Source organism: Drosophila eugracilis, unplaced genomic scaffold (assembly GCF_018153835.1).
Source record: "Drosophila eugracilis isolate 14026-0451.02 unplaced genomic scaffold, ASM1815383v1 contig_1765, whole genome shotgun sequence".
In the NCBI taxonomy this organism is placed as follows: domain Eukaryota; kingdom Metazoa; phylum Arthropoda; class Insecta; order Diptera; family Drosophilidae; genus Drosophila; species Drosophila eugracilis.
The window spans coordinates 6,047,099-6,062,678 of record NW_024572605.1 but is presented as its reverse complement, the minus strand read 5'-3'; the positions used below and the strand labels follow the sequence as shown (position 1 = coordinate 6,062,678).

At 41.1% G+C, this 15,580-nt stretch overlaps 3 protein-coding genes across 5 annotated transcripts; 2 read left to right on the top strand and 1 right to left on the bottom strand.

Moving 5' to 3' along the window:
* Nucleotides 1-24: 24 nt before the first annotated feature.
* On the top strand, nucleotides 25-1,107 carry LOC108104810 (protein crossbronx). The gene is made up of 4 exons (XM_017211092.1): nucleotides 25-198; nucleotides 266-330; nucleotides 390-493; nucleotides 547-1,107. The coding sequence occupies exons 1-4, from the start codon at nucleotides 113-115 to the stop codon at nucleotides 1,024-1,026; spliced, it is 735 nt and encodes a 244-aa protein (XP_017066581.1). The 5' UTR covers nucleotides 25-112; the 3' UTR covers nucleotides 1,027-1,107.
* LOC108104811 (UPF0598 protein CG30010) lies at nucleotides 1,059-2,050 on the bottom strand. Of its 2 annotated transcripts, XM_017211095.2 has the most exons (3): nucleotides 1,874-2,050; nucleotides 1,657-1,783; nucleotides 1,059-1,603 (listed from the first exon to the last, which is right to left on the bottom strand). In XM_017211095.2, the coding sequence occupies exons 2-3, from the start codon at nucleotides 1,657-1,659 to the stop codon at nucleotides 1,103-1,105; spliced, it is 504 nt and encodes a 167-aa protein (XP_017066584.1). In that variant the 5' UTR covers nucleotides 1,660-1,783; nucleotides 1,874-2,050; the 3' UTR covers nucleotides 1,059-1,102. The 2 variants fall into 2 exon arrangements, with proteins under 2 accessions (XP_017066584.1, XP_017066582.1); XM_017211093.2 differs by lacking the exon at nucleotides 1,874-2,050 and having other exon boundaries at nucleotides 1,657-1,854.
* Nucleotides 2,051-4,854: 2,804 nt separating this feature from the next.
* LOC108104806 (pyruvate carboxylase, mitochondrial) lies at nucleotides 4,855-15,571 on the top strand. Of its 2 annotated transcripts, XM_017211088.2 has the most exons (8): nucleotides 4,868-5,061; nucleotides 5,134-5,223; nucleotides 9,856-9,982; nucleotides 10,053-11,562; nucleotides 12,370-12,417; nucleotides 13,019-13,676; nucleotides 13,738-14,767; nucleotides 14,830-15,571. In XM_017211088.2, exons 3-8 carry the CDS (start codon nucleotides 9,884-9,886, stop codon nucleotides 15,076-15,078), a joined length of 3,594 nt encoding a protein of 1,197 aa, XP_017066577.1. In that variant the 5' UTR covers nucleotides 4,868-5,061; nucleotides 5,134-5,223; nucleotides 9,856-9,883; the 3' UTR covers nucleotides 15,079-15,571. The 2 variants fall into 2 exon arrangements, with proteins under 2 accessions (XP_017066578.1, XP_017066577.1); XM_017211089.2 differs by lacking the exon at nucleotides 12,370-12,417 and having other exon boundaries at nucleotides 4,855-5,061.
* The last annotated feature ends 9 nt before the right edge of the window (nucleotides 15,572-15,580 follow it).

Below are 15,580 nucleotides of genomic sequence, written 5' to 3'. Positions count from 1 at the left end.
TTTCTGGGGAATCTAACAAGGTGGCAGCTCTACGACAAACAGCTGTTCTCGAAGAATATCGTTTTGTTTATTTTACGAGTTTTGTTTTTAATTTGTAAATTGTTAGTACAAAATGACCCTTGATTTGGATGCAAATAAGAAGGATGATAAGCTGCTGATCGCCACCATCCAGCAGGAGTACAAAATCCTTGCGGAATAGTGAGTTCTCTAAGAATTTAATTAAACAGTGAACATCGAGCAAAATTACTTATTTTTTTGTTTTTAGCAAAATGATTGAATCAGAGAAGTTGAGTGGCTTATATGTGATACCTAGCTACGCCAACTCCCTACGTTAGTATACATACATACATATTTTATGCAGCACTTGGCTAATTTCACCTTTTTAATAGAGTGGTTTGGCGTGTTCTTTGGACGCCAGGGCTTGTATGCAGAAAGTGTCTTCCGCTTTACGATCCTACTGCCTGATCGTTTTCCCGACGACAAAAATCTTCCGGTGAGTAACATAGAGGAAAAAAGCGGAGTTTTATGCATCATATTCTTCCTTAGACTATAATATTCCAGCAAGATGTGCTGCACCCCCATATCTGCCCGTACACCCACAGTTTGGACGTGAGTCACGCATTTTCGGAATGGCGATGTGGCGAGGATCACCTCTGGCAGCTTTTAAAATACATGCAGGCGATATTTTCCGATCCCGTGGACAGTATTCGTGGCATTGAATTGGACAAAATTAAGAACAGCGAAGCTGCCGAGCTGCTGATGACCAATAAGGAGGAGTTTTCTGCCCGCGTTCAGGAAAACATCAAAGAGAGCAAGGAGCACATCTATGACACCCCTCCCACAGAGGATCCGCACTACATAGTATTCGAGAAGTTTCAGCCGGACGTGCATGGACCTGTTCTCGATCGAATTAAAGCAGGAAGGAGCAAACAAACAGAACCATCCTCGACACAGGCGAATGGAGGTCACGCCACTGGTCTTTCCTGGGTGAAGGAGGGCGAGTTCAAGCCCCTCAGTATTGAGTAAAAGCAAAGTAAAAGTAAAGTAAGTTATCTTCGTAGTTCTAAATTTGTCTCAATTTTAATCCATTAAAGTTAATCGATTATATACACTCCTCGTTCATGGGAAAGCGCTGCGTATTGCTAACCCACTCGTTCTGCAGCTTCAATCGCTCTCCGTTCCATCGAAAGTGTGTGGGAGAAGCTTCGCCAGGCGGAAACTCAAAATGATGGCTAAGTTCTATAGCCAGTTTAGATCTGACCAGGCCAATACCGCCCACCTGTGGTGTTGCTGGATGATATACCCTCCCATTTCGGGGATCCATGTATAATTTGTCGGGTTCGTAGGGCAACGTAAGGACCTGTCCTGAATGTGCATAACTGAGCACCTCTTTGTCATCCTTATTAAGTTGTTCAGTAAAAACAAGAGGGGTATCATCGCATCGTATGAAATTTCTTTCGCGTCCGCAAAGGGAAATGTATGGAAATTCGTGTTTATATCTATTTGTTTTGTTCAATCGCAGGCGGTTGAAAAAGAACTTAAGGAAATCCTTCTCCTTGAAACAGCTGGTAAAGTTTTTCATTTTCGCATCGTCCAGAAAGAGCTACAAAACATATTTAGGCAGTCTATAAAGATCTTTATACTTTTAGGACTCACCATTCCTTCATGATCAATGTAGTAAAAATATTCTCGTATTTTTGGCTCCGGCGATTGTCCTTGATTGTATTGCAAATAGCGACAGGATGAGGCTGAAAGTCCTTCAAATTTCGGTTTTATTAGCGATCTAGAACGCAGTATGAACATTGTTATTATGACCGAGAACTGCGTTTGTTAACAAGCCACAAAAAACAGCTGACTTTTGTTTACTACGTACTATGTATATATATACTAGCCGCCTTCAGAAAACGTAAGCCCCCTGGGATTGCTGCTATCCTTGAAAACCTCGAAATATTGATGGCTAGCCCTTTTCTGGTTCTGCTATAAGCTGGGATATTAGAAAAGTTTCCAAACATTTTAAAAAGTAATTAAATTGTCTAATTTAAAAAATGAAGTGACTGTCATTTGAAATCATTTTTTGCTCAAAAAGCTTTTATTTCCCTTCATTTAACATAAAAATAAGTATTTTTACGTAGCCAAAAAGTATACTAAGCTTTCGTAAGCTTTTCTGTAAAATGCCAAAGGCAACGGTTTTTCAAAATCAATATTCTCAAAATTTGTCTTGTATTTACAAGATAATAGTTTTGTTTTTAAGTAAATGTTTATTATAAACTTTAAATATATATTAGTCCCGTAACGTTTAAAAATACATCAGATTTAAATAAGTATCTAATCTTTGTTTCTCTCTGTTAAAAACGTAGATAACCTGAAGGTCGTCTCTTCCCATTTATTTAATGTATCAAGAAATTTAATATTACTCAGTATCAAACGAAACTTTGGACTTAGATAATTTATGTCTTTGGAATTTAATTAGTTTTTAGTTTATCTCAGTAGGTGGTATTTTTATCAGGGTGAACATAAATATATCCAAGCAATAAACTTTATTTTTTATTTATTCGTACACCTTTAAAATCTTAGACTATAAATCGGAATGAGCTAAATCAAACTTTAACGTTATCTTTTTCTGCATGAGGAATTCAACGTACCAAAATAAGCGGCACGTGTATGATACTGCCACTGTTTTTTATAGTTGTTGATATTCAAAACAAAAATCGACTAATGAATACCCTTATCCGAATACAATGAATTAAACGACTTCTTTCCATATAAAGGAGCCAGAGAGTTATTAGATTTCCCCGCTGAGGCAGGGTACTAAAGTTTAATTCCCCTCATTTGGTATTGATAAGATATGGTCTGTCCAGTAATTAGCCATGACTGTTTATTTTTGCACCACTAGATTGATAGCTTATAAAAGATTTCCATTCAGACGGAGGCGTGGCCCTTATCTGCTCGCCAATATGCACGTAAAAATCGCCCAGATGTGAGTGGAATCTTTTTTATAGGGGTAGTGGTAAATTCGAATAGATTTCTTTAATCTAATCTTTGAACTGCAGCTTAATGATTCTTATATATTTTTTTATATTTCTGACTGTTGCTTCATAGTTCAAAGTGTCTAGAAATGAGGAGTCTTTCACTAGCCAGCAAAGGTTTGATGTATTTATATTGCGAAGAATTAAAAAGTTTTTTCAGGAACATAATATTTTATGATTTCCTTGTAAATATAGGTCTCATATATACAGTTCTCTGTGAAGTGATAAAGGCACCCTGATTGGGACATTATCTGTCATTTATATCTGCCGTTGCTCATACGCAACATCGTTCTTGTTGGGGACTCTTTCGGTCTGCTCTGATAAGCCTCCACAGTTTTGTTATTGCCACAGTCGCGCGTGCCGTAATATAAAAATAAAAATCTCAAAACCTCCGATACACACGTGTCTACCTGTATACATGTATATATGGTACTAAGATTTATTTCTGAGAGAGAAATCTCAATAAGTTCAGCTGATGCCGGCGAAAACAGAGCGTAGGCGAGATGATCTCTCTTCAGTCTCTTACTCGCTCAAATCACCGCCAAATCTTAACAACCATTTGGAGTCATACGATTCTACCGACTCTGCCATCGAGTCCCTGTATATGTAGACACACCGGCTGTTAATATAATAAGCTCCACGCGTCCGATCCAAATGGCCAGAGCATTCGAATTCCCTGCACAACAACACATCAACAAGCTCATAATGTTCTGAAAGTTTCCATGAGCATAATAGATCCATATCAGGGGTAGTGATGTGATTTGTTTTTTTATATCCGGAAATTGTACAAGAGAGGGAATTATATACTTACTTTTTGGAAAGAAGGACTTCAAAGGATTGGACGCCATATAGGATCCTCAGCAGTCTGAGCTACGCAGATTGGATTTTATATTATTATTATTTCATGCCGAGCCAAATAATAATTGTATTATGCAATTCTTATTGATGAGATAAACAATCTATTTTCAAACTTGAAACCTTTTATAATAGATCGTCCGGAGAAAATGTAGTAGGCTTTTTGAATTTTACTAGTCACCATTTATTTTCTTTAAAATTTGTAAAGTTAGTTAATATTACAGTTTTTGGTTATTCTTGATTTTTTACATATATTCTTAAGTTTTAAAATTGCAAGTAATTCTGGATGAAGTGGTAAATTCTGGTTTTTCGGGATCTTCGTCATCTTAGGGACCGGCAAACAGCTGTTGCTCTCCCGCTCGCCCTCCCTTCCGCTCTGACTCTCCAGGGGCGGACAATGTCAATAGAAAGTTCTCTTGCGCGACCGGCATACGGCGACAAAAACAGCTTTGCCGCTAGGACAAAGTTCGATGATGTTTCAGTCTCTTTATTGGGTATTCAAGGGGTATATAAAGGACAGGCGAATTATGTAACAGTTAGATGAAAGCCTTTGTGATCACGTAAAGTATATTTGAAAGTTATCACTTGTCATATAACTTTAGAAAAGTGTGTATTAATATTATTAGTTAAGTACAAACTAGCACCAACTTTCTTATATTGAAAAGCTCTCTCTTGTGTAAATATAAGGATCTTGATAATTATACGTTTTCGATACTAAAAATCATCAATCCAAATAGCCTGAATAAGGTTTTGTGGTTAAGAGGTAATATACAGTCGTAGGGTTCCACCCTCTTTATTTGAGAACAAATCATTGCCGGTTGGGAGCATGAGCACGCGCAGGCCTCGAAATTGCGAGAGGAGCAGCAGAGATTGGGAGAGGGAGCGGAGAGCCGGCGAGAATGTTCGTAGTCTGCCTGGCCTGAAACCATAACCACTCTCCACGGAACTAGTCGAAACTTTCGAGTTTTTTTTGCGCTCGGTCTTGCCAGTCCGACGGACAGCTTTGAAGTGAACGGTTCGCGAGTTCCTGGGCAGAAAAGACGGAGAATCAGAGTGCAGCAACCGTTTGCGAATTCGTGCTGTTCTACCTACCAAACCCAGACCAAAACCCAAATTAAAAGAGGCCGACAAGTTGACAAAACCATATATATATATACATATATATAGGAACCGTGAATTTGTATGTGCTGAGCTTGATATATAAGCTAAAGAATCCACGTTGACTCACGACTCGTTTGAAATTGTTTTATAGTGCTGGAGCAAGCGATTACCCACATTTTGTTGCCGCCAGGACCACGAGGATAGGCGCAGGGCGCTCCTTCGAAACTTTCGCTATTAAAAAGTAAGTCGCAGGTCAGTGGACCCAAGATAATTTGATTTCGCTTATCGATCAAGTGCATAGGAAATTAATTGCATAATTTTTGCTCAATTTCTCTTTCCCCTCGGTTCGGTGGTGCCCTTTCAGCGTATCTCTCGTATCCCTCCTTTATATCCAACAATTGTAATTTGCCTTCGTCACTCTCTGGCAGACATGTGTTAATTACATTTTATTCTATTCCATACCATACCAAACCATACCCCCATGCCCCATACGCACACACACCCAAACGATACGTACGCACCATCCCAGAGAAGAGGGAAATGTGGCTGTTTTATTTTCGGAATCATCCTACTGTTTTGTTCTGCCCAATATTTATGACCTTCTTATGGTTTCGCTATTGGGTGAAACGTGTTTGTCGCACAGCCAGACAAACATAGATCCATAATCTACATATACTCGTACGTATTGTGCATAATTTTTGAAATTAGCTCGCATGTGCAGCGCGAAAGCAATTAATGCGCGATCTATGAAAGTGATCTAGGGTGAACCAAAAATTTAACCAGTTTATGGGACAGTTTGATTTGTTTGATTGCGTTTTATTTGCCGTGCGCGACAGGCAGTAAAATACGTATATGGAGAGCTGGACCCGGACTAGTCAATGTCAAAGCTTCGTCTCTATCAGCTATTCATTCGGCGTGATAAGGTCTAGAGTCTAGACGGGGTGCTCAAGTAAATGTAAAAGTTTTCGAACCAACAACTTATAGTGTTAAGAGAAAAAGTTTGAAGTTTTTTCGATAAATAAAAAATATATTTTTTATAAGAAAAAAAAACTGATTAAATCATCTCGTTGAAAACTGGAGAGTCTTTCTACTAAGAAAACTTTTATAATGGCTGACTGGTTACTATCTAGCACCAGGATTATTTATCAGAATATTTTAATTTGTTTTCTAAATTTGTACAAATATTTCTTCAAATAAGAAAATACAGTTTCGTATGGTCTGCTTCAATAAGTATAATAATAATTATATAACGATTATATAACACATTTTGACTAAATTAAATACTGCGCAAAAATAATTCTAGTTTTAGAACCTTGATTTTGTTACAAGATCTGAATCATTACCGGAAGGAATATTTTACATTAATTCGCTCTCAGACCTCGCCTTTTTTTGCGGAAAAATCAATGTACGACCCACATTCAAAAGCGACTTTGACCTTAGCAGCTTGTCGTTCAAGATCATACGTCCATAGAGCAAAAATAAAATCATAGCACGCACATTTCTCTGGGCAAAAGTTGGTGAGCAAAAGCAAATCGTTCAAGTGGCTGTGGCGCTCCATTATTATTTTTCGTTGCACGATGTAGTTAGTTGGACTATCATGTTATTATTACATAATCGCTCATTTTGATGGGCAAGCACACAATCGGGGCTTAGGGTTGGTTCTGTGGTATGCCGTGTCAACAGCATTTTCGTGTAATTGCATGAGATTGGACAGGACTGCGCCCACTTTCCTTACGGAAAATATGAAAACACGCCCAGTCAAACAGCCGAAGCAACAGGATAATTGATCGTCTGTAAATATTGAAAGAAATTTACCTCAGGCCAAAGGTGTCAGAGGTATCCCAGAAATACCTGGAAAATAAGCTTCGATTTGCATATGAAAATACGTGTTATTTTCGCAACATGCTAAACAATTTCTCAAACATGCATTCATTTAGTTTATTTAGATGCTAATGCGCTTTAATTTTTCGAATACAAAAAGCTAACCAATAATCCAGTTCTTTAAAAAGCTTAAATTCTAATTGGAAAGTAAATAAATACGTATATTCTTATCACAGATCGATATTTAAATTATTAATATGGCAAGTCCTTTTAATTTCAAAGGCCAGTGATAACAGAAAAGCTTCCGATTATAATTTCCGCTTGCGCCAGAGATAAGATTTGCCATGCACCAGAGATATAATTATTAATACGTTCAATAACTCTTAAATAACTCTTGAAAGTGACCTAAGAGGTCCAACAGTATTTCTTGATAACTTTTGCTTTGACTGTACTTTTTGCTTTCCATCGATAGGTAACTCTCTCCTAAGTCTTTTAGCTTGATGTTATTATAAAACCTACCCGTTTAGATAAGGGAACTAATTTGACAAGTGACCTAAATCCGGGACTGTCTCAATCTGTTCATCACAAAACTATTCCATATGTTCAAGTTTAACGTTATCAGGAGTTTGTTACAAAACATATTTTCCAATTCACAAGTAGGGTATATCATTCGGGGATGTGGAAACCTGGAAGAGGAGCTCGCACTACGGATAGTTATCTTTGAACATTTATGGCATTCTTAAAGTCTGGCAGTCGAGTGCTCCTTCCGTCTTAAAAGGTGACCTTGGGCTTATCTTGCCAATAATATAACATGTTGTGTTTGAGCAAGTTTATTATATCTAATAATTATTAACATAATCGTGAATTAATGCGGTGCAAATTAATCAAATTAGCGGATAAAATAGATGTTAAGAGAGGGAAATTTAATTAGAGTTGATTAAAACGAAGATTTCCATCACGTTTCCGCTATATATAGAGTCCAAATATGGTGCCCCCAGGAGTTCCATATAATATAAGTGCGCACTCCCACTGGGAATAACAATGTTTACTCTATAGTCCGACCTCCAATGTGTTAATAAAGCCAGCTTATCGTCCGCTCATTATCTGCACCTGTGTCACACATCCAATACATGTGTCAACATTGGTTCTTGGTTATCTATGGACCCCAGGAAGCCCACCTTTTCCAGGGCATGCACTTCACGTGCTGATGCGAAAACACCCATTTAATTGCAACTACGAATGGTAAACATGCCAATGGATTGGCCAAAAATAGAGCTAAACGTTGAACCCCATCGGAAGAGGGTTATCAAAGTGATTAGGACAGAGCTAAGCTGCTTGAAATTGGACCGCAGATCATTCGGTCACCTGACCAGTTCTCGTTAACAAGTTCAAGTTATTATTGCACTTCAGATGTGTTTTTTTTCATGCCGGGGCATACTCATAGATAGTATATTTGGTCAACAGGTTTTAGCAGATAGAGACGAGCCCCCTCAAACTAGACTCAGATAGAGAGTACTCACTTTGTCGGCTATTTGAGACCTATTTGGGTCGGGGATCTGAAAGCCAAAGCCGGTCTCTGACGCACCGGTAACCGGGTGTCCGTTTGTCCATTTGTCAGTCCGCCGATCTGTCTCATCGTCGACGGGGGCTACAAAAACCATTTGAATCGCTGATAATGAGCAAAACAAGCTAAAAGTTGGCAGACATCAAAATAAATCAAATATTTAATGGCATGTGCGGCGAAAGCGAGTTAACAATCAACGGACTGTGAATACTCTTCACTAACAAAGCTTTAAAAGTTACTCATATGAGATATACTATATAGATACTATAGCCAGCCAGTTTTCTGCGTTTTAATGCAGCTGTAATAATTAACTGTTTGCTTATATTATGGGTGCTAATTGAGTCGCATATGTACGTGTGAAGATAAAATAAAAGCTTAAAACAATATGGAGAGCTCAGTAGAAGTATTTAATAACTGACTAAAATAAGTAACAGACAGGTATTACTAATAATTTAACACATCTGTTATTGCCCGACCCTCGTTGATCCAATCACTATTTAAACTTCAAGTGCGAAAACGTGCTAAAGTATTTGCTGTAACAGTAGTAGGAAATATTTCTTAATCTATTATTAACTTTACTATTATACGTAATAGTTGCAAAATAGGTAGTGTCAATGTTTCAATTAGAGAACCTTTTTCGGTTTCCAGACTTACGACCTATTAAAAATACAAAAACAAACAAGTTGCCATTAAATTCTACAAGTTTGCCGTGCATTTGTTAAAGCCCGCTTTGGATTTTGATCACGTGAGTCAACCTGTATTAATGAGCAGACAGATCTTAATTTATATGGAATAAAACCAAAACGGCGAACAATCAATGGACTTTGAGCCCAAGATTAAACTGCTACTTATGCAAACAGATGCGGTCATAAAAGTAGGAGCTAAACATAAGGATTTGATTTAAGATTTTTCTAATTTCTCAAAATGAAGCAATCTTTTTTATAAAATAAATACATTTTATTACTATTAAATTCGAAATGGATTAAAAGTTAAAGTAACCCGCAGCGTTCTTAGATTTCCAATTGCATCAACTTAAAAAACGAGACCTTCCAGTCGCTTGTTTGTTTTTTCGAAAGTAATGTCGATAACCTTAAGGCATTTGGCAATCGAGCTTTTGAAATTAACAGATAATTAAAGCGTTAAATGCAATCTCTCGATCGTAAAGCCGAGCATTTATTATTTTCCCCACACCATCACCTTCTAAGTAACCTATATATTGTCTTAGAAAAAATAGTGTTTGTTTCAATGATTAATTAGAATTAAGTGACGAAATCGGGTTTCGAAAAGGTATAATTTACAGAATTCTAAACAAACATATTATTGTATTATAATATTTTAATAACTTGTTAGGTTAAAACGGGTTTATAAGATATACTATTAACAGATCTCTATTATAATAAGTAAATTAACACTTTTCTATTAATTTTGTTAAATTAAGAAGAAAAATGGATTTTAATCTAAAAAATAACATTATTTACTTTATTTTAGATAAATTCGAGTCCTAGGTGGGATCACCATGTTCATTCCGGCCGCACAGTCCGCTTATAAGACGCTGCGCAAGACGCAGCCGCGTGTCCGGCTCAACTTGCTCTTCAAGAATGGCTACTCCAGCAAGGTGAGTTTCGTATCCTGCGATTTAAATAGTATCCATTCCAATCGAAAATTTAACACTCGTACATTTTCAGGTTGAATACAAGCCCATTCGGTCGGTGCTGGTGGCCAATCGCGGTGAGATTGCCATTCGTGTATTCCGTGCCTGCACAGAGCTGGGCATCAAGTCTGTTGCCGTCTACTCGGAGCAGGACAAGATGCACATGCACCGACAGAAGGCCGACGAGTCGTACATCGTAGGCAAGGGTCTGCCACCAGTGGAGGCCTACCTTAACATTCCAGAGCTGATCCGGGTGTGCAAGGAGAACGACGTGGATGCCGTGCATCCTGGCTATGGATTCCTCTCGGAGCGCAGTGATTTCGCCCAGGCGGTGATCGATGCTGGATTGCGTTTTATTGGTCCCTCCCCTGATGTCGTCCAGAAGATGGGTGACAAGGTGGCGGCCCGTAAGGCGGCTATTGACGCGGGTGTGCCCATTGTCCCTGGTACCGATGGCCCAGTGACTACTAAGGAAGAGGCCCTGGAATTCTGCAAGAAGCACGGCCTGCCCGTAATCTTCAAAGCCGCTTACGGAGGCGGCGGACGTGGTATGCGTGTGGTCCGTAAAATGGAGGATGTTGAGGAGAGCTTCCAGCGGGCGAGTTCCGAGGCAAAGGCTGCCTTCGGCAATGGAGCCATGTTCATTGAGAAGTTCATCGAGCGACCACGTCACATTGAGGTCCAATTGCTGGGAGATAAGGCTGGAAATGTGGTGCATCTGTATGAGCGTGACTGTTCTGTGCAGCGTCGTCACCAGAAGGTGGTGGAGATTGCGCCAGCTCCGCGCCTGCCCATTGAGATCCGGGACAAGATGACCGAAGCGGCCGTGCGATTGGCATGCCATGTGGGCTACGAAAACGCCGGCACTGTGGAGTTCTTGTGCGACGAATCCGGAAACTTCTACTTCATCGAAGTTAACGCCCGTCTGCAGGTGGAGCACACGGTAACTGAAGAGATTACTGGCATCGATCTTGTGCAGTCCCAGATCCGCATCGCCGAGGGCATGACCCTTCCTGAATTGGGCTACACGCAGGACAAGATCGTGCCTCGTGGCTATGCTATCCAGTGCCGTGTTACCACTGAGGATCCCGCCAACGACTTCCAACCCAACACAGGACGCCTGGAGGTCTTCCGCTCCGGTGAGGGTATGGGCATTCGTCTGGACAGTGCTTCAGCCTACGCTGGTGCCATCATTTCGCCGTACTACGATTCCTTGCTGGTCAAGGTGATCTCGCACGCCAGCGATCTACAGAGCTCCGCCTCTAAGATGAACCGTGCTTTGAGGGAGTTCCGAATCCGTGGCGTCAAGACCAACATCCCGTTCCTGCTCAACGTGCTGGAAAACCAAAAGTTCCTGCACGGCGTTCTAGACACCTACTTCATTGACGAACACCCACAGCTTTTCAAGTTCAAACCCTCTCTAAATCGTGCCCAGAAGCTGCTCAACTATATGGGCGAGGTTCTGGTAAATGGACCTCAGACCCCGTTGGCCACAACTCTAAAACCCGCCGTAGTATCTCCTCATGTTCCTGAGATTCCGCTGGGTAAGTTTCGCCTTTAATCCTTCTAAAAGATTCCCAGATCAGTGGCATGTGCTTTTCGGGTTCACGCTTGCTTGTGTGGCTACTACTCACGGCAGTTGCCGCTTTCTGAATGTTTCAGGCAGCTTTAATCTTGACTTAAGGGGTCCCTAACAGGAAGCTTTTATCGTCACAATTACTGGGGGGATTAAGAAGTATTTGATTTTTACTTATTTTTGCGGAGTCTTAACTTAATAATTATTTTCTTATGATTTTATTGTGATAATTTTTCCTATCTGTAATTTTGTAGTTTTATTCACTAGTAATCGAAATTTAAGTTTAGTGGTTGATTTTAGCTGAAAAATAAGTACACGAAAAGCTTCCTGTAAAAGACCCTTCATCTTTTCAATGCATTTAATTGATCTAATAACTAATTTAATAGATCAATTAAAACACTTTTTCCCAAAAAGTGATCAAAGAAAAGGCATGTTTGTTGATGTTTTTTATATTCTTACCGCACCTCCTGTGAAATGTTCTTTGCTTTTCTGATATGCTTTAATCGAACCTTTATGTTTTTACTCTTTCAACTATCAATTTTTGTTGCATCTGTTATTAATCAACAAATACCAAATCGTAATCGCGATCGAAATCGAATTGGCATCGCAAAAAAAAAACACCAAAACCAATATCACACACCTATGTATGTATCGACAACCAAACAACAACGACTCAAAATATGCACAACACGCCCACCAACAAAACCACGCCCACTTCGCCCCGTTCATACGCGATACGTTCCCATGATCGAACCCCATAACGAACGAATTGTAGATCTGTCTCAGGAAGCCCTAGAGCGTGAAGAACGTGGCGAGGCCAAAGGTACGTTAACTTATTTATCCCAAAAACGAAAACCCAATTCCAAGCAGGACATTTGTACATACGCACATTGATCATATCGGTATATTTCCCACAGGGATTCTAAGGTGTCCCTAACACTATGTATTCTCTATTATCAAATCTCTAATCTAAAATGTATAGAAAATGTAAACTACAGCCAAACTTACATAACTCGAAAATGTTTTTTGAATCATTAAAAATTCAAGTTATGGAGACTTCGAGTTGTTGAATATTGATTAAAATTAATACAAATATTTGTATGTGCTTTGGTGTTTTCCTATAATTATGTTTATGTTCATTTTTTGGTAAAAAGCTAATTTCATTCAACGCACTTAATTAATTTGATATTTTAATTGTTTATTATTAATGCAGCTTTTGGTTTTACTAGCTTTTAATGTTCAGCTTAACGAGTATATGTATGTTGTTGGGGGTTTTGTAAACTAGCGTAATATTGATCCTGACCTAACCCGTAAATGTCCTAATGTCAAAGATATCTTCCCGTGAACCTTAAAAAAATGTATCTTATGGATACGGGAGTAGATCCTATAAAAAATCCGTAAACTAATTATTTGTTGTGATATAGTTACGGAACCACCGAAGGGATTGCGCGATATTCTGGTTTCCGGAGGTCCCGAGGCCTTCGCCAAAGAGGTGCGCTGCCGTAAGGAACTTCTGCTCATGGACACCACCTTCCGTGATGCTCACCAGTCTCTGCTGGCAACCCGCGTTCGTTCCCACGATCTGCTGAAAATCTCACCCTTCGTGGCCCACAAGTTCAACAATCTGTACTCGTTGGAGAACTGGGGCGGAGCCACTTTCGATGTGGCGCTGCGATTCTTGCACGAGTGCCCGTGGGAGAGGCTGGAGGAGATGCGTAAGCGCATCCCGAACATTCCCTTCCAGATGTTGTTGCGCGGAGCCAACGCCGTCGGCTACACCAGCTATCCGGATAATGTGGTATACAAATTCTGCGAGCTTGCTGTACAGACTGGCATGGACATCTTCCGGGTGTTCGACTCGCTCAACTACCTGCCCAACCTGATCCTCGGCATGGACGCTGCTGGTAAGGCAGGCGGCGTGGTGGAAGCGGCTATCTCCTATACTGGAGATGTCAGCGACCCCAAGCGCACAAAGTATGACCTAAAATACTACACCAACTTGGCCGACGAGCTGGTAAAGGCGGGTACCCACGTCCTCTGCATTAAGGACATGGCGGGACTTCTTAAGCCTGAATCAGCCAGGTAAGTCTAAATGGGATTTCCCTTCGTCTTAACGTACTATATGATTTCCGTTCCTTGTCAGACTTCTCATCACCGCCATTCGGGACAAGCACCCTGATATCCCAATCCACATCCACACCCACGATACCTCTGGAGCAGGAGTCGCCTCCATGCTGGCCTGCGCCAATGCCGGAGCCGATGTGGTTGACGTAGCCGTTGACTCGATGAGTGGCATGACCTCCCAGCCCAGCATGGGTGCCATAGTGGCTTCCCTCCAGGGTACCCCATTGGACACGAACGTGGACTTGCGCACGGTGTCGGAATACTCCGCCTACTGGGAACAAGCCCGTACCCTTTACGCTCCCTTCGAATGTACGACGACGATGCGCTCAGGCAATGCCGATGTCTACCTAAACGAGATCCCCGGCGGCCAGTACACGAATCTGCAGTTCCAGGCCTTCTCTTTAGGTCTAGGAGACTTCTTCGAGGACGTGAAGAAGGCCTACCGGGAGGCCAACCTGCTCTTGGGCGACATCATCAAGGTGACGCCCTCGTCAAAGGTGGTCGGAGATCTCGCTCAATTTATGGTTCAGAATAACCTGACCGCCGACCAAGTGTTGGAGAAGGCGGAGGAGCTGTCGTTCCCCAAATCTGTGGTGGAGTACCTGCAAGGTTCTATTGGTATCCCGCACGGCGGATTCCCCGAGCCCCTGCGCTCGCGCGTCCTTAAGGATATGCCTCGCATTGAGGGACGTCCTGGCGCCGAGCTGAAGGACTTGGATTTCGATAAGCTGAAGAAGGAACTGAAGGAATCTCACTCCTGCATCACTAACCGGGATGTCATGTCAGCCGCCCTCTATCCACAGGTGACAAATGATTACCTGAACTTCCGCGATAAGTACGGACCCGTCGACAAATTGGACACCCGCATATTCCTCACCGGACCCAATGTGGGAGAGGAGTTCGAGGTGCCCTTGGAGCGCGGAAAGACGCTGAGCGTGAAGGCCCTGGCTGTGTCCGCCGATCTCAAGCCCAACGGTATCCGTGAAGTCTTCTTTGAATTGAATGGCCAGCTACGTGCGGTCCACATCTTGGACAAGGAAGCCGTTAAGGTAAATTCAGCCTAAAATCTTTAGTAAACACCGGATCTCAACCATTTTCTTCTTTTCCGTAGGAAATCCACGTCCATCCCAAGGCCAACAAGTCGAACAAGAGCGAGGTCGGAGCCCCCATGCCCGGAACCGTTATCGATATCCGCGTGCAAGTTGGCGACAAGGTCGAGAAGGGTCAGCCTCTGGTCGTGCTTTCGGCCATGAAGATGGAGATGGTGGTGCAGTCGCCATTGGCTGGTGTTGTCAAGAAGCTGGAGATCGCCAACGGAACGAAGCTCGAGGGCGAGGACCTCATTATGATTATCGAATAGAGTCAGAGCCCCGAAAGACGTGACCCGAGTCACAATGTCCAATGTCCAAGCTGCCACCGCACACCCATTCTAAAATTAAGTCAAAACAGTGATAATCTTAGGGATCCTGTCAGTTTGATAAACCATAAAGTGTCCAATCGCCTGCGTCTATTTTGATATGCATCTGATGAACCGTATGGGTTCTTTCAGATATGTTTCCGCATTTCCAGGATAATTCGACCAACCTCAATAAAATATTCTAGCTTACCCTGCCAAAATTGATCGGATTGGAAACGGATTTTATATGTACGTGCCCGAGTATATTTGTAAATTTATTGTAGAGCCTTTCCTCAACTCATTTGAATCAAATTTGTACGATTTTGGAATTTTTAAATTCGCAAACACCCCTGTCGAGATTTCCCTCCTCCAGTAAATACGTAAGTGGTTATAAATGTTATATTAACTATTGTCTAATAGACGTTATACAAAATAAAATGCATTGTGTTTTCCATAATGGTAAAAT